Genomic DNA, 25,181 nt, shown 5'->3' on the forward strand with positions numbered 1-25,181 from the left:
CTTGTTTTATACTATGTATGTAGCGGTCCTATTGAAATACGTAAACCACAGACACCCTAAACATCAATACATATAATAAAATTCTAGAAAAGTGGTGTCTGTACAATGAAAATATGTAAAAAAAAATTAGCAGGGGTTATTACTAAATCGATCCCAAACCCAAAACTGTCGTTAAAATTTTTTTTGTCTGTTTGTCTGTTTGTCCGTTTGTCCGTTTGTCTGTTTGTCTGTATGTTTGAACACGCTAATCTCAGAAACGGCTTATCCGATTTAGATGCGGTTTTCACTAATATATTGTGGTAAGCTTCATTTAACATTTAGTGTTTATTTCATGTCAATCGGTTCATAAATAAAAAAGTTATGACCATTTAAGTAATCGCAGCGAACATTTGCTAAGGCATTCTATACATGAATTACTTTATTACGTAAATTATACGCTAAAGTTATTCCTTGACATGTCCAGATGATCATATCGAAAGTCCCCAAGCGTGGGGGGGGGGTTATGCTGAGGGGGTAGTAGGGGGACCTTTATTTAGATTTTTGCTCATAAGTCTAAAACCTGCAAAAGGTCTTTGAAATTATGTCGTAGGTATATTTTTAACCCCCGACGCAAAAAGAGGGGTGTTATGTCCGCTATGTGTGTTTACATGTCTGTCTGTGCCACCGTAGCTCGCTAACGGGTAATACGAATTAGATGCGTTTTTTTTGTTACATTAGTTGTTTATTATACATATATAGGGGTAAGTGGGAATGAAAAAAACGAATGTTGTCGGTTATACCCAAGTGATATATCAAATGAAAATAGACGACATGTCAGAAACAATTAGTCAAATTTTATCAAAATCGGTTCATCCATTTATTTGATATAGGGGTAAAAGTGGGAATAAATAAATGTATGTAAAGAATAAATAAATGTAAAGTGGCATATTTAATCAAAATCGGTTCATCCATTTATTATAATATAGAGGGGTAAAACTAAAAGTGGGAATGAAAAAAACGAATGTTGTCTGTTATACCCAAGTGATATATCAAATGAAAAAAGACGACCTGTCGGAAACAATTAAGTAGTCCAATTTTATCAAAATCGAGAATCTAATGAAAGACATGACGTGTAAAGTACAATAAGACATTTTATCAAAATTGGTTCATCCATTTATTGGATATTGGTTCATCCATTTATTGGATATAGGTATAAAAGTGGGAATAAAAGTTGTCAAATAATATACCCAAGTGGCATATCAAATGAAAGGGCATGACCTGACGTGAGAAGTATAATGAGGCATATTTAATCAAAATCGGTTCATCCATTTATTGATTTATAGCGGTAAAAGTGGGAATGAATAATCGAATGTGGTCAAATAATATATATACTCAAGCGGCATATCAAATGACGTGTGAATTACAATTAGTCATGTTTTATCAAAATCGGTTAATCTGTTTATTACATATAGGTAGAGCACCTTAGGGGTGATAGTGGGGATAAATAATCCAAATGGAGTACCAAACGAAAGGATACATGTACATAATATATAGGTATGATTAGACATGGTTAAGATCAAAATCGGTTCTGCCATTTACTAGGGGTGAAAGGGAAAAGTTGAAAGTCTGTGAAAGTAGAAGGATATGGGAGCGGGAGAACAACCACATCCTGGAAATTTTGAACTCTTCTGTACCTAAGTTTTATAGCTCAGTTTGGTAATACCTAAATTTTACTAACAGTTCTTTTGTGTTATTATTTATTTTATTTCTTAACTGTTACATAATAATCTGTAAGTACCTACTTATAATTTAGTTGTATATGATAGTACGTGTTTACTCAATAATTGTGTGTTAAGTAGTAACTACTATGCAGTCACTATTCCACGCGGACGAAGTCGCGGGCACAGCTAGTCTATAATATATACTTAGTCGCAAACAGGCAAGTATGAAAGAATGCAGTAGGTCTAGTTTAAGTCGCGGTAAACCAAACATTTTTTTTTAAAAAAGTAGCCCGTGTGATATTTCTTTTCGTTAATCATCATGATTCATGAATATTATGGATTAGTTGAGATTTGTATCTTCTATCTGGGAATTAAATTTCTTAGATTTGTCTCTATCATCAAATTAAAATTTCTAGAAAAAACATACAAAATAAAGTTTTAGATATAACCTAATTTGTAAAGCATAAATACTTACTTAGTAAGTACCTACCGATAAAGTCGTTTTTACGATTTAAAATATTTACAACAGATAACTTAGTAACTATACTACTGCTCAAATAAAGTATAAGTACTTGACTCTTTTTCTTTTCGCATCTATCTGTCTTCTCTATCATTTAGATTTTAAAGGAATATTATTACAAGCCTTAATATTATGACACGTGATTAAAATGTTATTCCTAATATAGTATTTCTTAATACAATAAAAGAATTCTAATAACACTAAAAAAGAAGCACTAATTCTAGACTTAATAATAGCTCAACTTACACGCTTCCAACATCGCTTCAGTAAAACCAACTCTATCACAAGGTCATAAGAACTACAATTAAAATCACACGTCACTAAACCGGTATTTACAAAATACACGTATGTATTTTTCTCAAGATAATTAGAATATAATCAATTACGTAATAGCTGGGGTCAGTGAGATAAACTCGCGTTCACATGTGATTCTGAGTTTATTCACAATAAGGAATGGTTGTGTGAGTGATTAAGCTAAAAAAATGGCGGCGTAAGTAATTATAACTCTAAATTTATCGATATAAATAGGTACTTACTCGATTTACAATTTTTTATACGTATTTTTAGAATTGTGAGCAAATTTCAAATTCAACTAAGTAGTTAAAATGTTTATATTAGGGTTCTCAACATAATATTATTATCACTATGTACGAGTAATGCCGGTGTTAAACTTATATTATAGCTTAGTATTATGCTTTTATGATATTTTTACCATTCTATTACAATTTTTTTTATATCTAAGAACAAACTCATCATTTAAGTTTTTTTTATTTCATATTTAATGCACAACCTTGGATATCTGTTTCGTACATAACTACATAATTAATGCAAATTAATGTGTAATGTGTACATATCTAGATATTTTATACTGCTGCTTGTAAAACCGTAAGGAATACATACAATAACACTTAAAAAATATCATTTATTTTATCCTATGTTTGTTATGTTAAATTGAACGTTATTAGTTCTTTATTTAATTATAATAAACGAATGTGTTAACTGTTAAGTTTGTGTGACTAACCTATCGAGCAAATATCTGCCAAATTTTAGATAGTCACATGTTTTTGTAAGTAAGCAATTATCTACTTATACATATTATCATTTATATGCGGCATAATTTCATTATGACATAACTAACGTAAGAGTAAATCAATGTAAAATTATAATGCCATTAATATCTCATTATGCTAAGTTCAATCCACTGAAATGACTTCAAGTTAGTTCCTGAGTCCTTATAACAAAGTTTTTATCAGCTATCGGCTTGTCAAAGGTACAGAAAGTACTTTCTTTATGTACATACATTCTCTATGGTCGTAGCTTGTTTATAGTGTTTATAATACTAGGTATAACCACGTATAACCATAGTATAACTTATTAAAGAAATGTATTTCGAATACACCATATTAGAAGTTCCATACCATGATAGACCATGATAGACCATGATAGAAGACCAAGTACCATGATAGAAGTTCCATACCAAAAGATCATACTAACTGAATATTGACTAAACGGCCATTCTTATAACTAACTTAGTAATTAGTTAACTAATTGTAGATGCTCTGAATAGTCCGAAAAAAGTCTAATATGTGCATTATTTTGATGTACGACTATATACCTATACGATAAACGACTATTGAAGTTCGAAAATATATTATTTTATCTCCATCAAGGAATCTTTTAATAAAGGTTATATTAGCAGGATTTGTGAATAGAACATACCCTGTTTATTTATTTAGCATATAATTCGGATATCGCAGATCCATTTGTTAGTAAAAATCTTGAGTATTAATGTTAGTAATTACATCTAATCTATGTATCCTACAATCATATTATGCTCTATTTTCCAGGCAAATAATGGACGTCATAGTCATAGGATGTGGAGCGTCAGGTATAGCTGCTCTGAGGAAGCTCCATGATGCAGGACTGAAGGTTCTGGGCCTGGAGGCTGAAGACAGAATCGGGGGGAGGATTAAGACTGTTCAATATGGAGACTGCTACTTGGATCTTGGTGCTGCGTGGTAAAAAATTAAATATTTCGTACACTAGTTAGGTATGCTCTAGAATTCTAAGAACGGTTCCTTTTTACGTGAAAACGTGTGAAGTAAGTAAATAATGATTATACATTTGAAAATGTTTTACGAAATCTTTATTTTTGAATAAGCCGTTTAAGCAACCTATACTTATATCTATTTTTTATGAAAATGCCTACCCATCGTTTGATGGTGAGCATTTTTTTTTTATTTATGTGTAGCTTATTCTTTACCCTCTTTTTAACTTACCTTCAACAATGCATACGGCTTTAATTCAATATCATTGCATCTCTATTCGTTTCCAGGTGTCACGGTGAAAAAGACAATATCGTATTTGAAATAGCGAATCCCTTAGGTCTGCTAGGGCGTCCTAAACCCGACCACAAATGGTACGTTCTCTCCAATGGGGAACTGCTTCGTTCTGACGTGAGTGAAGGCATCCTTACTGCTTTGGACGGAGAGGTGGCTAAAGCTAATAAGAACACGAAGCAATCCATCTCTGACTGTGTTAGGAAGGCGTAAGTTTTTTTATTTCGATAATACAAGGTTTTGACCATAAGATATTAAAGATTTTTGGATAAAGAATTTAAGTAATTCCGACCGGTGGGCGGTGACCGTTTTTCGATTCGAGGTTCATCCTTCGTTTTAAAACTCGTCTTATTTGTATGGCACGGCGAGCTAACTAAGCAAGTATTTCATTAATAATTATTCGTAAAAATACCTAACTACCATACACAAGGCAGAAATAGCGATGAATGTTTTTACACAGTGATAGCAGCAGAAATCAAAATATTATATAAACGAAGGGAAAATAATTATACTTCAACCAGTATCAAACAAAACAATTCAGCGTGAAGATTTTGTATAATTTTCTATAACTTCAATAACCGAATCTGACAAATATTATAATCTTAGCTAATCAAAATTACATTTTTATTACAGAGCAAAATCCAACCCTACATTGAAAAAGGACCCAAAACTATCAGAGGCTTTTGTAGAATGGTTTGAGAAGAACAACCACGTTGGGGGTCAAACTGATCCACTGAAAGGAAAGTCCTTGAAGGGTTTGGAAGAAAATTGGGGCTGTGAGGGGGAATTCATGCTGAATTGGAAAGGAAGGGGCTATAGGACCATCCTGGATGTTTTACTGGTATGTATGAATCGTTAATGTACCTAGCCCTCTAATCAATTATTTTTTTTTATTATATTTTATTAACTAGTTTGCGACATTATTATTTATATCTGCGCTGATATAATTAAGCCAAGAAAAAACTATAAATGATGCTCTAATTGAATTTATTTTTTTATTTATTTTGTACAATTCACATTGTAACTCGCATATATGGGAACCCAATATTTCCTGAAATAAAACAATTTTATTTATTTATTTAAAACTAGATTTCCGCCCGCGGCTTCGCCCGCGTTTTCAAAGGAAAACCCGCATAGTTCCCGTTCCCGCGGGATTTCCGGGATAAAACCTATCCTATGTGTTAATCCAAGTTACCCTCTATATGTGTGCTATTAATTCTGTGTATGTGCTACTAATTTCATTGTAATCGGTTCAGTAGTTTTTACGTGAAAGAGTAACAAACATCCATACATCCATACATCCATACATCCATACATCCTTACAAACTTTCGCCTTTATAAAACATAGTATTAAGATAAGATTGAAATAAAAGCTTTCTAAAAGTGGAAAGTGATTACTTTTAATTTTGTTTGTAATTGTAAAGTATCGATCTATATTAATCAAATTGCAATATTGAACTTTGTGCTATGGCCTAAAATACCACATGAAATAGTTCTTTAAAGTTAGGTAATATTTTGTTAAATTTTTGAACGTTTTATAGAGCCCCGATCGACTATTTTTTTTATATACTTATATGTTAAAATTTGTAAATTAAACAACTATACTCAACTAACAAATAATCATATATTTCATTTCCAGAATAAATACCCTGAACCATCCAAAGAGTTGCCAATTCAAATCCACTTCAAGAAGGAAGTGGAAACGATAAAATGGCGCTCGAGCCAAGCGGGGAATCCCCTCGTTCACGTCAAGTGCAAGGATGGTAGCTTGTACTCCGCTAAGAGCGTTATTGTTACCGTGTCTTTGGGAGTTTTGAAGGAAAGGTAAATATGTAATTTAATTAATACTTGTGAGAAATTTGGTTTGGTATTACGACTATTTTTCGTATCACTTTACTCGTAGTTTAAAAAAAAATACGAATTTCCTAGTCCGTTTTTAATGCTATAAAATTTAATATCTATACATATATCTTTAAAACAATGCAAGTAGGTATATCATTAAAACAATCGGGAAATTAAGTACCTAACATAATTATATGAAACATACTGCAATCATTGAAGTGTAAAAAGAAGTACGAAACTCAACTAGGCGCGTAAACTACTCAGTTTAATTATGTGTATTTTTTTTTTCAGGCACAACAAACTCTTCAACCCGCAATTGCCAGCTGAAAAAATTAATGCCATAAACAACCTGCAGCTCTGCGTTTTAGACAAGATTTACATTGAATTTAGTAAACCTTGGTGGCCGGAAACTCCTGCCAGCTTTTCTATTCTCTGGCAAGAGGCGGACAAAGCTAAATTTACTAAAGACGAGCAATGGATTACTGAGATATCTGGCTTTAATACCGTGGAATATCATCCTAATGTACTATTGGCTTGGATTTATGGAAACGCCGCAGAAAAAATGGAGAAATTAACCGTGGAAGAAGTAAAGTTTGGTGTTGAGAAGCTATTGAATGTGGTGTTCAAGAAGAGTTTCGATGTTTCGCCTGTTAAATTTATTACCAGGTAACGTAACAATGTAAATGTTATGTATGATATATGCGAGGTAAACTTGTGAGTTTAGTTTTAAAGACTTTTGTAGCTGAGTTAATTTACTATGTACCTACTTTAGAATATACGATCACCAGTAAAACAACAATTTAAAATTATTATGATAATATCTTCCTACTCTTTTCACGATTATAGCACAATTTGAATTATTTCATTTAAAAAATCCCAAATTTTTTAATGAACTAAATTAATAAAACTGTATCATATTTCAGAACGGAGTGGGCTTCAAATCCGTTCGCAAGAGGTTCGTATTCGTACCGCAGTGTTGCCACCGAAGAAAAAGGCGGCAGCGCGGTAATTCTAAGTGAACCCTTGTATTATGGGGAGAATTTCCCCATTGTTTGCTTTGCTGGGGAAGCAACTTCCCACCATAGACACTCAGCAGCCCACGGCGCCATAGAGTCCGGATTTAGGGAAGCCGACAGATTGATTGCCAGCTTTAAAAAATGATTTTTGTTATTCCAACTGACAAGTGGCAACACTATATCAAATATTCGTTGTGATGTTTTTTACACTGTATGTTTTGGATAAATTTTGTTATTGTTGAAATAAAACACTGAGAAATATACGTTTGGCTTTTTATTTAATAGTAACAAAATCACATTATCATAAAACAAAATTACAATTTCTGAAATGTTATAATACCGATTGTATTTAAAACAATTACTTTGATTCAAGCACTTTTAATGCATTACAATTTACAATACATATAAAAAATAAATACATTTATTTTCTGAAAATGAAATCACACCAGCTTGAACTTTAATACAGTAGAATTATTTTAAATTTAAAACGATTGGATAAGTGTCATATATCACCCACGCAAATTATTAATCCTACAATAAAAGTAACTAAAACCCGTGGTATAAAAGTTAGGCGACTTAAAACTTATGAATAAGAAAAAATAAAATAATTGAATTATAATATTTTTTTATTTAAACCTTAAGCGCGTCACACACGGTGAAGATACTATAATATTTTATCTAAAGATACTGTAATATTTTATATTACAGTATCTTAAGGTATCCGGTATCAGCGATCTGACCATCATTTTTCTTTTTGTCATTGCGTACTAAGACCCCTGTACCGCCATCCTGTTACAAATGACCCACAAAATTTCGCGTCATTTGTAACAGGATGGCGGTTCTACAGGGGTCTTAGTACGCAATGACAAAAAGAAAAATGATGGTCAGAACGCTGATACCGGATGCGTTAAGATACAGTCTAACAATAACAGCAATAATTATCTTAATAAATCCAATAATTCTGTATCCCAGGACAAAATCACATTTAAAAGAACATAATGAGCTTATCTTTCAGTTTAAATAACATATTATAATGTATGAAATTATAAGTCAAATGGTGTCAGTAAGTCGTGAAAATTACTTTCAATAAAGTATCTTATTTTCTAGCTTTCAAGAAAGAAATTTCGAAATTGAAACAAAACAAACACAAACATTCTTAAATAAAAAAATAGTAGTCACTAAGTAATAAAATATGATACACGTAATATGTTATTTCATAATCCCCTTATTTTTCAAAACAAGCATTCACCCCTAGGTTTTCAGTCATAACTGTACATTATATTAGATTCAATAGTTTCTGTTTTAATAATGTTCCCTTTATCATCCATATCACACATTTCTATGACTAAAGAATTATTCTGTGCAAGACTTTGCAATTCTGGCATAGTAGATTTCGAATCTTCTTCAAAATCCACTTTTTCCTCTTTAACTTTCACGTTTTTACTTGGAACTCTTTTCTTTTCTTTTACTCTTCTGTCATTTTTTCTGTTAACTCCTTTTGGGTCTTGATTTTCAATTTCTGTAACCACTGTTTGTTCTTCTTTTAATTTATTTTTTTCTTTATCTCTATTTTCTTTAATTACGTCATTGTTTTTAATATTTTCACTTATATCAGAATCGTCATCTGAAGCTTCGTTAACTGCATTTTTGAGTGTTATTTCAAATCTTTGGGGAGTGTTCGCAGTTGCGTCTGCAACTGGTTTGATATCAAAATTGAATTTGTTAGTAAGTGTTGCTTTAGGACCTTGGTAGCCATCGACAATCTTCTTGGAAATTTCGAGAACTTCAAATCTTGTTGTTGTCAGTCTGTAGAAACCGTCTTCACTCTTTTGGTACCTGAAATAATGTCAATATAAACTTTGAAAAATATTTCCAATTTAACGGTTGGATTTTGTTTATTATTGGATTTTTAAATATTATATACGTTTTGTATTGAAAAGGTTTGCTAAGTGAAAATTGTAAAGTAAGGAGTGTGGAATTCCTCCAGCGACAAAGGGAGGATTGCGACCTGTCTACTCGACTCACTGGCTGTTAAGGCCACAGGATGAATGATGTCGGAAAGTTGTATATTTGCTATGTAACGAAATCATTTCCCTTGCACGATTAAGAGCGGGATCTCGCTACAATATTTCATAAAAATTTCTTTATTCTATACTAGCTGCTCCGCGCGGTTTCACCCCCGTGGCTCCACTCCTGTTGGTCATAGCGTGATGATACATAGCCTATAACCTTCCTCGATAAATGGGCTATCTAACATCGAAAGAATTTTTCAAATCCGACCAGTAGTTCCCGAGATTAGCGCGTTCAAACAATCAAACAAACTCTTCAGCTTTATAATATTAGTATGGATTCTTTAAATAACTTACCTAAACCGGCTATGCCCACAAGGCCATCTTGCTTCATGCTGTTTCACCAAATGTGTAGTTAACCTCGTGCCCCTACTGAATATAACCCGCTTGTTATTGGGGCACATATGGCAAATATACTGCCTCTTTTCGCGCGGCTTTTTCTTTGGATAATCTGAGTCGTCAGAGTCTTCGGGGTTTTTGGTTTTATGGATCACCATGTGCTTCTTGAGGTCGTGGCTCGTTTTCGCACTGTAAAGGTGATAATATTAGGGAAAATTAGATCTATTTGTTGATGGGAAGAAAAGAAGTAGCAGATAAGTGTGGAATAATTTAAATAGATATACGTACAAAGTAGGAGTTCGTAAAAATTTATTACTATCGGATTCAGATAAGTATTATAATTAAATAGATATTATAACGGTTACTTTACAAGCTGGATTTATCGGATTAAAAATAAAACGAAAATAAGCAGTTGTTTGATATACATAGTTTGTTTGTTCCTATGACATTTATTAACGAAGATCTGTATCACATGTTATTGTGTCTCACCTGCACACATTTGCAATTCGCTTTTTACCTGCGCTGCGGTCACCGATGCATGCTTGTTTTATCTATGTGTGTTAGTTTTATCTATCCTCATCTGTGTGTACTTGTTTTATCTATCCTAATCTCTGTGTACTTCTTTCACCTGTTTCTCCTGTGCATGTTTGTTTTACCAGTTTCTTCTGCGCGTGTTTGTTTTACCTGTTTTCTCCTATTTGTGTTTGTTATACCTGTGCATATCCGTGCTCCCTGTGCCCCTGTGGCCGCTCTCACCTGTGCTCGCACAGCGCACACTGGTGCGTGCGCACGTGCTCGTCGCGCATGTGCCGGTAGCGGATGTGCTCCCTGTGCCCGCTCTCACCTGTGCCTGTGCCCGCTCTCACCTGTGCTCGCACAGCGCACACTGGTGCGTGCGCACGTGCTCGTCGCGCATGTGCCGGTAGCGGATGTGCTCCCTGTGCCCGCTCTCACCTGTGCCTGTGCCCGCTCTCACCTGTGCTCGCACAGCGCACACTGGTGCGTGCGCACGTGCTCGTCGCGCATGTGCCGGTAGCGGATGTGCTCCCTGTGCCCGCTCTCACCTGTGCCTGTGCCCGCTCTCACCTGTGCCTGTGCCCGCTCTCACCTGTGCTCGCACAGCGCACACTGGTGCGTGCGCACGTGCTCGTCGCGCATGTGCCGGTAGCGGATGTGCTCCCTGTGCCCGCTCTCACCTGTGCCTGTGCCCGCTCTCACCTGTGCCTGTGCCCGCTCTCACCTGTGCTCGCACAGCGCACACTGGTGCGTGCGCACGTGCTCGTCGCGCATGTGCCGGTAGCGGATGTGCTGCGCGAGGCCGGTCTTGGAGGGCGAGGACATGTCGCACATGGAGCACGCGTAGCACGACACGTGTTGGCGCACGTGCTCGCGCAGCAGGTACGCGGTCGCGTAGTACTGCTTGCATATCGAGCACTGCTGCCCGAGCGATGGATCCACGTTCTGTATTAAACAAAATTTAGTATAATAAATTATTGGTTGCAATTTAAATTTTTGGTTGTAATTTGATATAATAAATTTTCATTAAAGACAGGAAATTTTTATTTTTAATTTCAGAAAGTGAAAAAAACACAAACAATCTTTCATAGCGCTTTCAGTTTTCAGCGAAATATTTAATTTCATATGAACAATACTAATTAATAAAAAAATAAAAATAAAAACCCACAACAACACAATTTAATCAACACTCAACCCACCTGTCTCAAAAGATGGTTCAATAGCTTTCTATTCAGCGCAAAATGATGTCCACAATGATAGCAAGCGATCAACCGTTCCCCCGTATGTGATCGCACATGTGTAGCGAACATGCCGCGGTGATAGAATGACATTCCACACCCCGCCCATGAACAAACCATCTCCTTTATGTCATAACTCTTTATGTGCTCTTTGACATGGTCGAGGAAGTTCTGAAATTAAAATTAATTATGTATTTAAATATAACCAAGTGTTGCTAGTGTTAACCCCTTGACCACCGAGCGGCCCGATCGGGCCACGACACAATAGATTTTCTATTAATATTAATCTATTAATTATAATAGTCAAATTCAAATTCGTTTATTCAATCAAACTTAACCTAACTTTAGAACTAAATACATTAGGTGGTAATAGTATAATGATAGGTATATATCAATCAACGGTTCGTCGTTACTTATCAGTTTGTCAACTGAGTCCTTTGCTTTTCTACGATTAAAAAAAATAATTGCTTTTGATTTAACTCTATTGCAGTTGCTTTCATAAACAAATTTCCAAATTTCAAGACACTGTAATATGTTATTTTTCAACTAGTAACAATAAAATTTAAATATAATATATAATTATATAAAAACTTAAATGCGTGTATGATTGCATCAATGTAAATTAGATCATAAGAATTAATATTATGTTAAATAAATAAAATAAAAATAAAATAAATAATAAATATAATTAAAAATAATTAAAAATATAATTAAAAATAATCGAAAAAATAAAATCAATCAGTAGAAAGATACGAAATTCTAACCTATGCCCCAAAACAAGCTCTAACATTTACTTTATTTACATTGTTTTCATTTATAGTAACTTACACAATTACAAATAATATTATGTATAAAAAAATCATTACCTGCATAGAATTGAAATATTCTTTACATTCATACCACATGCAAACATGGTCACCCTTTAACGGAGGTAGTACATTTCTTTTCGTTGAATCTTTCTTACATCTTTCCAGTTTTAAAGTGGCCCTTGCGTTGAATCCAATCGCTAATAGCTTAGCATGATACGCATGATAGTTTATGTGACGTACAATCTCATATTTGTCTGTTGTCTTGTGCCCACAGACATCCCATAAACATACATATTCAACTGCAAAATGTAAAGTGTTTTACAGGAATACACAAAATATCATAAAAATGTTAAATAGGTTAGAATACATTCTAACCTATTTACCTTTAGCATTAAAGATTGTGGTATATTTAAATGGGATTAATAATTAATAAATAGCAAAATAAATAATTGATCCTAGAAAATTGATAATTTAATATTATATAATCAACTAAAAGTCTGACCTTATTTTCCAGAAACTTAGTATGTCTCTAGCAAAAAGCAGGAATGACAATCAAAAGTACAAATTATGATAACCATTTTAGTACAGAAAAAACTTGTATTGCAATACACAACAACAAATGTTGTCAAGACAGCATTCACATTGATAGTACATGAAGAAGTAGCAAGTAAATATTTTAAAGTAAATAATTGTGAGACTTTTTTGTGTAATTTGTAACTATTTTATCAACAACTAGTTGTGCCGCGCGGTTTCACCCGCTTGGCTCCGCTCCTGTTGGTCTTAGCATGATAATATATAGCCTATATTACTCGTGGATAATGTAGCTTTCGAATGGTGAAGGAATTTTTAAAATTGGTCCAGTCGTTTATGAGCCTATTCATTACAATCAAACAAACAAAGTTTTCCTCTTTATAATATTAGTGTAGAAAAACATTGTATACTTACTCTCTCCATCCTTCTCTATAACATGTACATCCGCCACATGGCTGGTCACATGAACTTGAAATGCAATATAATTAGAGAAAAATAGTCGGCAAGACGGCCATTCACACTCCAAACATAACTGTTGTGTGCGTAAGTCCCTTACAGGCTGTAAAATTAATATTTACTAAAATGTTATATGGAATACATAATAAAAAAAAGTGTTTGCGTGTACTAGTGTACACACGTGAGAAGTGAAACTTCTTTATGACCTTATTTTTCAAAAAATAATTTACTATAATATGCAACTTTACAGAAATTTGAAATACGTCAATCACGCATGGTAGGGATAAAAACAAGATGGCGCGTAACGGGAAAATGTTACACAAAATTTTTTTCCAACCCCGATAAAGAAGTTTCACTTCAATAATTATCAATACATTCTGAACACTGTTTTCATTTTGCAAACATAGTCTCATTTTTCATCTTCCCATGGAACATTTAGATAAAATATCATGGACTGATCTTCAAAATAAAAACCAGTTATAGATATGTTATATTCCTAATCATCAAAATTAATTTAGTAACATGCAACATGCAATAGACTATTATTTTGTTAAACTTAATATTGTTCTTTAAAATTCATGTGATCTCTCAAATCTAATATATCTATCTAATATATTCTAAATTCTAATATATATTATATATATATATATATTATAAAGGCGAAAGTTTGTAAGGATGTAAGGATGTATGGATGTATGGATGTATGGATGTTTGTTACTCTTTCACGTAAAAACTACTGAACCGATTACAATGAAATTTAGCACACATATAGAGGGTAACTTGGATTAACACATAGGATAGTTTTTATCCCGGAAATCCCACGGGAACGGGAACTATGCAGGTTTTCCTTTGCAAACGCGGGCGAAGCCGCGGGCGGAAATCTAGTAACTAATAGTTTTCTTAACTGTATGCTACTTAGAAATATATATTAACATACCACATTCCTAGGTTCGAGCTCAATATCATCAACTCCCGCCGGAACAGTCGCGTCATCTTCAGCAGTTAAAAAGAACTTCTTTCGATGTGCATTTGTCTCGATGATAAATTGAATATCATTTTTATTTTGTAAAGATAGCTTTTTCGGATTATTCTGCGTCTTTAGCCATTCTATACATCGAGCAATTCGTTCTTTGGTTGTAAGACTCTGTTGTTTATTTTCAGCCATATTGGTGTGCCGCTGGTAACGCGTAATAACACAAAAATTTTAGTAAATCAACATAATAAACATAGTATTTACAACACATGGATTTTATTAAGACACATGTTGGATAATTAATTACTAATATTCTGACTAAGTTAATGCTGGCGCCAAATTTACCTGCTGTGTAAATTTCTAACTTTTCAAAACACTATACTTCATGATTATAATTGGTACCTGTAACGCAGTATAATTATAGCACCAATCTAACTTTGTCTATTTATCAACACATTTATCTGGGAGGCATTTCATACTAATATTTCTTTGAATTGAAGAAAATACAAACTGGTTCACTTTTGAAAGCAACTAATGACTTTGACAGTAACCACCTGTAACCACATTGAAAAATAAACAATGAAATAATACAGGTAACTAACAAAAACGTGCCACAGATTTATCAGTACTGTTCAGTAATTTTCAATTGTATGAATTAATAATAAATATTTTCTTTAGAAATAAGTATATTTGATAATTATACTGATTATAATAATATTTTGTTAAGGTTAATATTGACGCAACATTACATCCGCAATTAGGTATTTTGAATGTAAACAAGACTTACAAAGTATCAAATAACACAAATTTACAATAAAATCTTGCAATAATTACGTAGTGTTAAAATTACGTGCCAGATAAATATAAAAGGAGGGAAAGTAGCCACTGGTTTAACTGTTACTGATTAGTAATTAAGAACCTACTTGAAAACATATAAAAAATTAAGTGGTCACACTGGTATTTGCCCTTGCTCTGTTTCTTGTCTTGACTTGACATATTCATTCAATAAATTAGAAAAACGTGCGTGCGAGGTGCCTAGCGCGTATAGTGCGGCGTATTTACAGCACAGCGCGAGCCCCCCGCGTAATTATATAAATTTCTTATCATTAATCTGTCACACATAAATAGTTCTCGAGTTTATTCCCGTCGTATATACCGAGAGCGACGGACCGGAGGTCATTTCTCTCGGGCGCTGATGAAATCAACTATAAACCTAGAAGAAGTTGTAAATAGATTAGATAATCTTCCGTCACCGTTAACATCCAGGATGCCGAACATCAAAGTTTTCAGCGGAAGCTCCCACCAGGACCTGGCGCAAAAGATCGTCGACCGCTTGGGCAGGGAATTGAGCAAAGTTGTAACCAAAAAATTTAGTAACATGGAGACATGTGTGGAGATCGGCGAATCCGTTCGTGGTGAAGATGTTTATATTGTGCAAAGTGGCAGTGGTGAAATTAATGATAACCTGATGGAGTTGTTAATTATGATTAATGCGTGTAAAATCGCGTCAGCCTCTCGAGTGACCGCAGTTATTCCTTGCTTCCCCTATGCGAGACAGGACAAGAAAGATAAAAGTCGTGCCCCAATCACTGCTAAGCTCGTCGCCAACATTCTATCCGTCTCCGGCGCAGACCATATCATAACAATGGATCTCCATGCTTCGCAAATTCAAGGTTTCTTTGACATACCTGTGGACAATCTATTCGCTGAACCAGCAGTCCTAAAATGGATTAAAGAGAATATTCCAGACTGGAAAACAAGCATTGTGGTATCTCCTGATGCTGGTGGTGCTAAGAGGGTGACATCCATTGCTGATAGACTAAATGTAGAGTTTGCTCTTATCCACAAAGAGAGGAAAAAAGCGAATGAAGTGGCATCCATGGTGCTAGTTGGTGATGTGAAAGATCGTACAGCTATCTTGGTAGATGACATGGCCGATACTTGTGGAACAATTTGCCATGCCGCTGAGAAGCTGATTGAAGCTGGAGCTACTAAAGTGTATGCTATCCTAACGCATGGTATTTTCTCTGGTCCGGCTATATCTAGGATCAACAATGCGTGCCTCGAAGCTGTTGTCGTAACAAACACTATACCGCAAGAGAAACACATGCAAGACTGTCCCAAAATACAATGCATTGATGTATCCATGATGTTGGCGGAGGCTGTTCGACGAACACACAATGGAGAGTCTGTTTCGTACCTCTTTTCAAATGTTCCATACTAGTTTAATTTTTTTCCTTTATTTTATCCATACTTAGGTTAAGGCCTTTGACATCTTCAATATGATTGTTGCGTTTGTTATGAGCGAATTTAGATTTACTGCTACAGTTATATTGGCTTGTAAAGGGAGTGAAAATAAAATTAGCATATGTACACAAATTTAAACAAATATTATTCTATATAATAATTTAAATAGTGTTGCTATAAAATCATTCTGCCAGTTTATTGCTGTCAAATTAATTGTACTTGAAATAATCAAACTGATTAAAATTTTATTGGATTTCAAAGTTGGATTATATTGAGGTCAATATAATCCAAGGGGATGTTTATTTTTGTTTGATAAGCAACATTCATTTGAAGATAATAATATGCGAGAATGTCGAGCCCATTTAATTAGTTTTAGATGTAATCTCATTTAGATTAAGTATAAGATGTATCAAGAACATGGCTATCCAAGCTCTGCATATAAAATTTATGCTATAGTATTAAATATTTTTAATAATGTGCATAAAAAAATTGTGACCATTACTGCATTATTGGCTATTCTTTGAAATCATATGCATGTTATGTTCATTCTATATTCATTGGCATTCTCTCATTTGATTATTTTAAAAGACATTATCGTTTTTATCATTTATAGTCTGTGCCAATCAACAGCAATAAATTTCAATTAAAAAGTTTTATTGAAGTGTAGTTTTTGGAAAGACCTATGAAGTAATTTGTTTCAATTTGGAACTATGTATTGACTGGCACAGATTAATAAAGTAGTAAAAAACTTTTCCTTGAATACGTATAAGGGAAAATTATTTCACATCTTGTTTAGTTGTTTAAACTAAAAATTTAAAACTATTTTTGTGGCATATAAAGGTATATAAATTGTTAATAAATATTGGTAGATGGCTTAAAGTTGCCTGGAATAACTGTAAATTATGAGATTTTTCTAAATTTATAGATTAAATCTGTATATTTGGTCCATGAACTACAATATTATAATAAAAAGTGAATTTTCATTTGGTCTTATTTTTATTTAGCCATGTAGTCTCAAATGTTTTCTTTAAAATCTATTTTTATGACTCAAGTATCAGCGTAACAAGCTTATCATACCTACGTATATTTTCGTTAAAATAATCAGTTTCATCATATTGATATCAGTTTACTTGACCCGAGGTCGGTTTCAAATGATGCAAAGTGTATGCTTACGGCCAACTACCGAAACAACTATATTTGAATACAAGTTGTTATGTGGATAAGTTTTATTATTATACCATGCCAAGTGCTACGCATAAATTATGTAAAGCCAAAAAAGCGACATGAGTGTGTGGCCTTGGATATCTTGTATTTCATATTTATAAACGTAAAATAATCAATAAGTGATCCATCTTGGTTCGCTCAGTTTGCTTTAGACGACAAAATTGTACGTAGTCTTAGACGCTTGCGTGTATTTCAGCTTTCAAGACTCAAGACACAGCTCAAGTTATCGCTTGATAGCTGTTGCCCAGAATTACATGTAAAGATTCATGTTTAATTTTAGCGATAATGGGTAGCCTAGTTCTTCAAAATCCAATTATCTGTAATTTTAATATGAAAATTGCTTCAATATAATCAACGTGTCAATGATACTAAAAAACAAAGAGCCTAAGAATAATAATGGAACAAATTCTTTTAGCATGCATCAATCAATAAATATTTAATTTGATTTAAAATTTCTAGTTTTGCATTAGGTATTATAAGTCCATCTAGCTTTTTCAATATAAACAATTGAACTTTTATATAGCTACTGCATAATTATAAGACTACTAGCGGTCCGCCCCGGCTTCGCCCGTGGTACCTACATGTTTAAACTATCCTATCTCTCAAGTTGGATCGAACTGCACATGGTGTGCGAATTTTATTATAATCGGTTAAGTGGTTTAGGAGTCCATTGAGGACAAACATTGTGACACGAGATTTATATATATACTTATTTAAGATTAATAATTATAGTTTCATATAAAATGTCAATGCAATTATTGTATTACTTTAACTCCGCGTTTATGTCGTGACTCGTAAGTTCGAATTTCTACAACTCTTATTACATGTTAAAGGAAAGTTGTCATTTGAATCCTAAAGTCTCGTGAAACTGATCAAAGTCCACATTTAATTGATTACGAATGAGGACTGAGGATCTGATAGAACTACGTAGTATAATTTATAAAACGCGGTAGTGTTCGAATTATTTGACGAGGTCAATGAAGCTGTTATTACATGGGTAACGTGTGATGTAAAAAAAACTAAAAAGGTCGTTCTAAATTCTAAAACAATGTGACGTTAGCATTGTTTATCGGCATTCGGCACCAACGGCACTATTAAATTTAATAATACATTATATTAATATTAATATTCGAGGAATATTTATTTCGCGATATTCCTGCAACATTATCTGTTGTTTTAAATACTAATAAATCGATGACAATAATGTGATGTTAGCATACCTACAGCTAGTCTTTAGATAATTAATTATTTATAGGTAGGTACCATAAATAATTATGTGTACTTATGTATCTTATTTATATCGTGACTATACATTCCGTGCGTCTAAATTGGTGACGTAATTATGGGTCCCGTTAATTCTCTTTTGTTCAATAATTGATTGCTGCTTTTTGTTTCCAAAGGCAAAGCTTAACAACTTCAATTTTATATTACCTTTTTCTTTTGTATAGGAAATAGAACATCGCTTTAGTTTTATGAAGGTTGCAATTGCGTTTAAAAGTTTCATTCAATAGAGTGGTGTACATTTTACAAATGAAAGAGCTTGGGTGGTAACTGGTACGAATCTTTAAGAATAAGTTGGAAACTTCTATACCTAGATAATTTGATCAATATCCAAATTATTGATAGAATAAAATAATAAGTTTTTCTTTCAATCTTTTTTCCTTTTGAAGTTCAATTAATGAGTCGTGCCCTCGGTTCCGTTATACGTAGTCGAAAGTAAACATTATTAAGCTATTGGATAGCTTTTATCTCAGACTTTGAGCGCGGCGACTGAATGTAAAAATTCCGTAACGAAAAACAAAAAACCTAACACCCAACTCCAACCGGCACAGCATAGCATCACATTATTATAACTGCATCACACTGTGCCGGCAATAGGTTAGGTAATAAATACACATATTTTGGCTTTGCTGATGAAGAAAGTCCAGTCCGATATTTGAATTTCATAAATCTAATAATTATCTCTTTTATAAGTGAAGAATTTTTTTATTGATAGCCACGGTCCCCGGAAAATGAGCTAACCCACGGCTCATGTTGGGATTCTTATATTATTTATATACTTACCTAGGTCTACCAACTAAAATCCCAGTGTTCCGTCGAACTGCACGGGTATTGGTGGGCATTCCTTCGCGACCAAATCTAATATGTAATTACGTAGGTATTTACCTACATGCCATAGAAATGTAGGTACCTAGGTTGTTTTCCTAAACTCAATCATCTGCATAGGTACAAAACAACTAGACTAGCTTCATTTACAATCGAAAAAGCTGCAGCGAAGTTTAGTAGGTACCTAAGTATCTACCTAACGGTTATTTTAAATTCCGTAAATTTTATGATTTATAAACTACCTAACTAAGTAACTAGTTACTAGTTTTCCGAAAAACCGGCATAGTTCCAGTTCCCATGGGATTTCCGGGATAAAACCTATCCTATGTCCCGGGGTAAAAAGTAGCCTATGTACTTTCTCGGGTATCAAAATATCTCTATACTTACCAAATTTCATGCAAATTGGTTCAGTAGTTAAAGCGTGATTGAGTAACAGACAGAGAGACAGAGTTTACTTTCGCATTTATAATATTATAGTATGGACTATGGATGTACTTTAAGGAAGGCGGGGTATAGTTGTCATAATATTATTTTACCTACGTCAATAGTTTCGCACTAGTTATCATGTTGATTATAATATCTCAATAAACAGATATCGCTGCAGTTCTTTGCATGACGTAAACGGTAAAATACATTAACACTAATTAGTAATATATGCAGCATTAAACGTTCCTAATAGTGTGCTTACAATGCGTGGTGATTTATGCAATATTGATTGAAGGAAGGATGTCGCTTTCTAACAAAGCTGATTGCTTTGAATTAATTCCGCCAATAAAGACCTACTTCCATTTTAGTATATTTGTTGATTTTTTTGTTCATCAATTGATAAACATATTATTTTTGATTATACCTACTACATAATAATTGCTTTATCGTATAGGTATGGCCGTATGGATACCTAGTTCAAATTATAAAATAATATTTATCATTCAAAACACTCGCAAAAGCAAGCGTTTAATATAATAAACATGTTTTCTTTATACATTAAGATTTAATTAGTTATAAACGAAATAATATATTAAGTATTATGATATAGGTTTTTCAGTCTCGTTGCATTAGCTACCTTATGCCATTTTTAAAATAACTAAGTACCTACATAAACTTAAAACATTACACCCACTTCCTAATTTATCTCGTAATATCTACATAATATTTTTTTATTACTTGTAACAAATGCAAAAGTAGGTAGTTAGGTAGGTATTTGATCTAATTTAAAATATAACTTGACGCAATTTTACGTGAAAGATATTGACTTGACCTCTGCAAGCAACAATAACAATTATTTTATTATTGATAGAATAGAAACTGTTTACAAAATAACATGTTTACGTGACGTTGAATTCAAAATGATAATTTTATATAGAAGTTGAAGGCAATGACTGCGATTAGCCGATATTATTGCATATTATTAATAATCGTAGCATAAAACATAAGTAATTATTGTGTATAGGTAAGTAGGTAGATATTACCAGAGGGGCTATGCATATTATATGTACCGTGAAACCTGCTTACTTTGCCACTTTTTCATGTGTCAAAAAGTTTGATTCGCTTTAAAAAAATATAATTGTATGAAAACGTAATGAGTAACCTGCACCTAGACGTAGTAAATTTCATGAAAATTTACATTATTACTAAATATCTATTTCATTTTTGTAAATTATAATATTTTAAGCATAAAAACAATTATGGCAAAGTTAGCTGTCACTTCTGGTAAATTTGCCATATGAAAGAAAAAATGAAATTTTTGGAGTTTATGAGGTTAAAAAGTAATATATTTGCACTCTTCCTATATCCCGTAAAATAAAGCAAAAATTTTATATTATTTAGCACTGGTAATTTAACTCTCTAAGAAGGTGGCAAATTCACCAACCTTTCCAAAATATTTCCTATATATGAAGAAGTTAGGGTTAGGGTTGTCAAATAAAAATGTTTTCGTACTTAGTAGGAACAATTTAGTAAAAGTAAAAAAAACAATCAATTACTTCTAGTTAGTTTCTTAACTTTGAATTGTTTTACATAATAAAACAAAAAAAAATAGTATTCATTAAAATAACTAACTTTTTTTAAATATCACACATTACACGACATTCCTAAAAGATTTAAACAATGACAAATTCTTATTTATATGATCTTGATTGAATATAAAAATTGTTGTTATGTATTTTAAACTTGATAAAATATTCATCAGAAATTTTGTGGCAGCCCTAACCTCCAACAAAACATGGCAAAGTCACCATCACAGACGTTGTGATTGGGGTTGTTGAATTTACCAATACCAATTGCGAAGTAAAGGTAGCTTGTAGCACAGTAAATCAGCTTTTATTTAGCTAAAGAACATTATATTAACATAATATCAAAAAAATTCTTACGTAGGCAATGCTTTTCCCGTTTGTTTTTGTAAAAGTTCCGGAGCACTAAGTTTCATACCGCCAACATTCGAAAAAAGTAACCGCCGAAAATGACATCTCAAAAACAAGCTGGGTTGCCACATCTCATTCGGTGTTGCCATTTAACTCATAAATTTTACTATAAAGGCATGCATACATGACAAAAAACTGATATTAAGATGTGACTACACTTTTTCCCTCAGAAGTTGGCTATGGCAAAGTCTGCAACCGTTGGCAAAGCTAACAGGTTTTACCGGTAATTATTATTTTTAATTGTGGCCTTTTGTCTGGTCTTTTTCTGGAAGAAAGTTTACTTATTGCTATTTTTTTAGATGGTTTTCAATAATGCTTGCAGCGCCACATGAAATAACGGTCATTTACAGAACTATATAAAGCTATTAGCTATTATGGGTTAGGGTTACGTAGTAACTAATACTTAATCTGTGGGTTAGGGCCTTGACCGACACAAAACATAACACAAAGAACTCTACAACATTATTCGATTAGGTACACAAAGTTTAATTTTGTTACTATCGTGGTATTTTTATTATTATGTACTACATATTTATAATTTATTAAACTATAAAGACTACACAGTAGTGTTGTTGTACATGATAGTTTAGTAGTAACTAAACTATCATTTTTCAATACCTATATCAAACCTTCTAACAAAATGAAATTAGATTTCCTATTGCTTTCAGTTAACAATATACTTACATAGGTTCGTAACAATATTGCTAATGTAATATTGTAGAATTTAATATTTGCCTAACGTTTTTTGAAACTTTAAAATATTTTTATAATGCACTGATACAAGTAGATCATTACACAAATACAAAACATTCGTTCTCCAAACAGGTGAGCTGTGCCCACTAAATAGGAGCAGGAGGATACTGAAATAATAATATTGACGTTGTATAGCAATACCCAATATACTTTTATTTTATAAAGAAAAGATGTGAATATTGCATAAATTTTAATCTCATTTTTAGAATATGTGTAGTGTTTTATCTATGAACGTAACTCCAAAAAGAAAAATGAATGATCATATGAAATGTTAGGTGCTTGCTTTTATTACTATAGCATTAAGCGCCATATAATTTCATATCAAACAATTAATAAGAAAGCGAACTCAAAAGTGGACAAATATTGCCAATTGCCATGCAACAGCTTTATCGAATTAACTACTTTTTATCTGTATCGCTGTTTGAAGAAATAGCGCCATCTGTTAGGTTATCATAAACAATTAAAATACCATAAGTAATTACTAATTTTTTTAATGAAAATTACAATCTTTATTTCAGCATTAACAATACAAATACATTCAACTAGCTAGTGGACTAGCTTTTTTCTATTAGTTATTTAAATTCTATAAATATGTTCTTTTGAAACATAGATAGGTACAGTGTACTATATAATATTTACGATGGTTGAAAATTGAAATTATCGGATCATGTTATTTATATTTTCGAATTGGATGCGTGACTGATGTTTGCAATTGCTATAAATACAAATATTATTATGTACTCAATAGCCTATTTATGTGGAACCAAGTGTCACAAGTTCGACTAGAACTAGATCGATTTTATATTATTAAATTCTTAGTTTAATCTAGGGATGTAACGATACCGATACCGATATATCGGTATCGCCGATAATAAATCAGCCGATACCGATATTTTTTTATTAAATTCTTTCTTTTCTTTTATGTTTTTGCATTGTATTCATTCATATTGTTTTATTTCTGTTTCTGTAATAGTGTTAAGGAAGAGCGGAACCTACTGACACAAGCATTTTATTTGCTTACTAGGAGTGCTCCAATCACAAATTTGTTTATGTAAAGGAAAGATATAAATAATTTTGAATATTTTTAATTTTTAACGTGATAACGTTTTTAAAATCGTTTTAGTCGGGTGACATGTTCATAAACTTGTGTCACACCAAAACCTCACGAGCGCGATCGCAGGTATAACGAGAGAGAGACGGACCGATCTCCCGTTTCATCTCGAGCGCTGCCACTGCATTATGTTATCACGTAAACATCTCGATCGTAAACCTACTTTACAAACAACCAATTTTGCACGCCTCATAAGCGAAGCGTTGAGGTGGGTACTACTGTCACTTCGCGCAAAACATCTGATTTTTCAAACTTAAAATGTCTTTATGTATCATACATTGCACTTGTAAGATAATACATACACACACATATTAAGAAAAAACACTATTTTTAACGTTCATGATATTTTTGATGTCATTTTTGTTATTTAAACTAGTTAAAAAACAGTTTAAAAAAGTTCTGTCTTGGACGTCCGTGCAAAGAGTACTATAATAATACGCGTCCGTGTGTCTGTATGTGCGGAGGATTTTCTTGTTAACACGATAGCGACCGAAATACTTTACTAATCGAGTCTTTTTTTTCTCTTACGCTTGAGTATGCTCAAGAATAGAACCCTTTCATTTTTCAGGGTCTGATTCGATGTGGTTTAATTGTTATTAAATAAACAAAAATAATAATTAATAAATAATTATTAAAAAAAAATTATGAGGCGTGCACTTTTGGATTTTCCAAACTATTTTTGATATCAAATAATTCAAAAACCCGCGCCCAATGAACGATGCGGGAGGCCGCCCGCGCGTGCGCACTTTGTTTTCTGAAAAAACTCTACCAATAGTAAACTTTTATTAGGTACTGATTGTTTGTGTATTACTTAAAGTTTAACTGACTTCGTAAAATAATAATCTATACTTATAATAAATCTGTAGAGAGGCCAATTCTGTACATGAAATATATTAAAAAAAAAACTATGAAGGGGTGATAAGGGATCGCTACTGATGCCAAAAATGCAATCAGTAAAATTTTTGTCTGTCT

At 32.9% G+C, this 25,181-nt stretch overlaps 3 protein-coding genes across 5 annotated transcripts in view; 2 read left to right on the forward strand and 1 right to left on the reverse strand.

Moving 5' to 3' along the window:
- LOC149479808 (spermine oxidase-like) overlaps positions 1-7,680 on the forward strand; it is a 35,761-nt gene extending 28,081 nt beyond the window's left edge. Inside the window, exons 1-7 of one of the 2 annotated variants that reach the window (XM_089707409.1) lie at positions 2,656-2,710; positions 4,068-4,238; positions 4,556-4,768; positions 5,193-5,400; positions 6,199-6,383; positions 6,693-7,067; positions 7,325-7,680. In XM_089707409.1, the coding sequence (XP_089563535.1) occupies positions 2,703-2,710; positions 4,068-4,238; positions 4,556-4,768; positions 5,193-5,400; positions 6,199-6,383; positions 6,693-7,067; positions 7,325-7,562 (1,398 nt within the window). In that variant the 5' untranslated portion in view covers positions 2,656-2,702 and the 3' untranslated portion in view covers positions 7,563-7,680. Of the gene's footprint in view, positions 1-2,655; positions 2,711-4,067; positions 4,239-4,555; positions 4,769-5,192; positions 5,401-6,198; positions 6,384-6,692; positions 7,068-7,324 lie in introns of those variants that run through there. The other variant, XM_089707408.1, reaches the window with a different exon arrangement.
- Positions 7,681-8,339: 659 nt separating this feature from the next.
- On the reverse strand, positions 8,340-14,915 carry Hinfp (Histone H4 transcription factor). 2 transcript variants are annotated; one of them, XM_089707400.1, is made up of 8 exons: positions 14,751-14,915; positions 14,313-14,552; positions 13,334-13,478; positions 12,446-12,687; positions 11,541-11,750; positions 11,066-11,286; positions 9,784-10,014; positions 8,340-9,253 (listed from the first exon to the last, which is right to left on the reverse strand). In XM_089707400.1, exons 2-8 carry the CDS (start codon positions 14,538-14,540, stop codon positions 8,677-8,679), a joined length of 1,854 nt encoding a protein of 617 aa, XP_089563526.1. In that variant the 5' UTR covers positions 14,541-14,552; positions 14,751-14,915; the 3' UTR covers positions 8,340-8,676. The 2 variants fall into 2 exon arrangements, with proteins under 2 accessions (XP_089563526.1, XP_089563525.1); XM_089707399.1 differs by having other exon boundaries at positions 14,694-14,914.
- Positions 14,916-15,306: 391 nt separating this feature from the next.
- Prps (phosphoribosyl pyrophosphate synthetase) lies at positions 15,307-17,578 on the forward strand. Its single transcript, XM_089707421.1, has one exon. The coding sequence runs from the start codon at positions 15,544-15,546 to the stop codon at positions 16,570-16,572; it is 1,029 nt and encodes a 342-aa protein (XP_089563547.1). The 5' UTR covers positions 15,307-15,543; the 3' UTR covers positions 16,573-17,578.
- The last annotated feature ends 7,603 nt before the right edge of the window (positions 17,579-25,181 follow it).

The sequence above is a fragment of the Colias philodice genome, chromosome 19 (genome assembly GCF_061535455.1).
Source record: "Colias philodice isolate Cphi_HAF_F1 chromosome 19, ilColPhil1 Martin Lab GWU primary, whole genome shotgun sequence".
Lineage (NCBI taxonomy): Eukaryota > Metazoa > Arthropoda > Insecta > Lepidoptera > Pieridae > Colias > Colias philodice.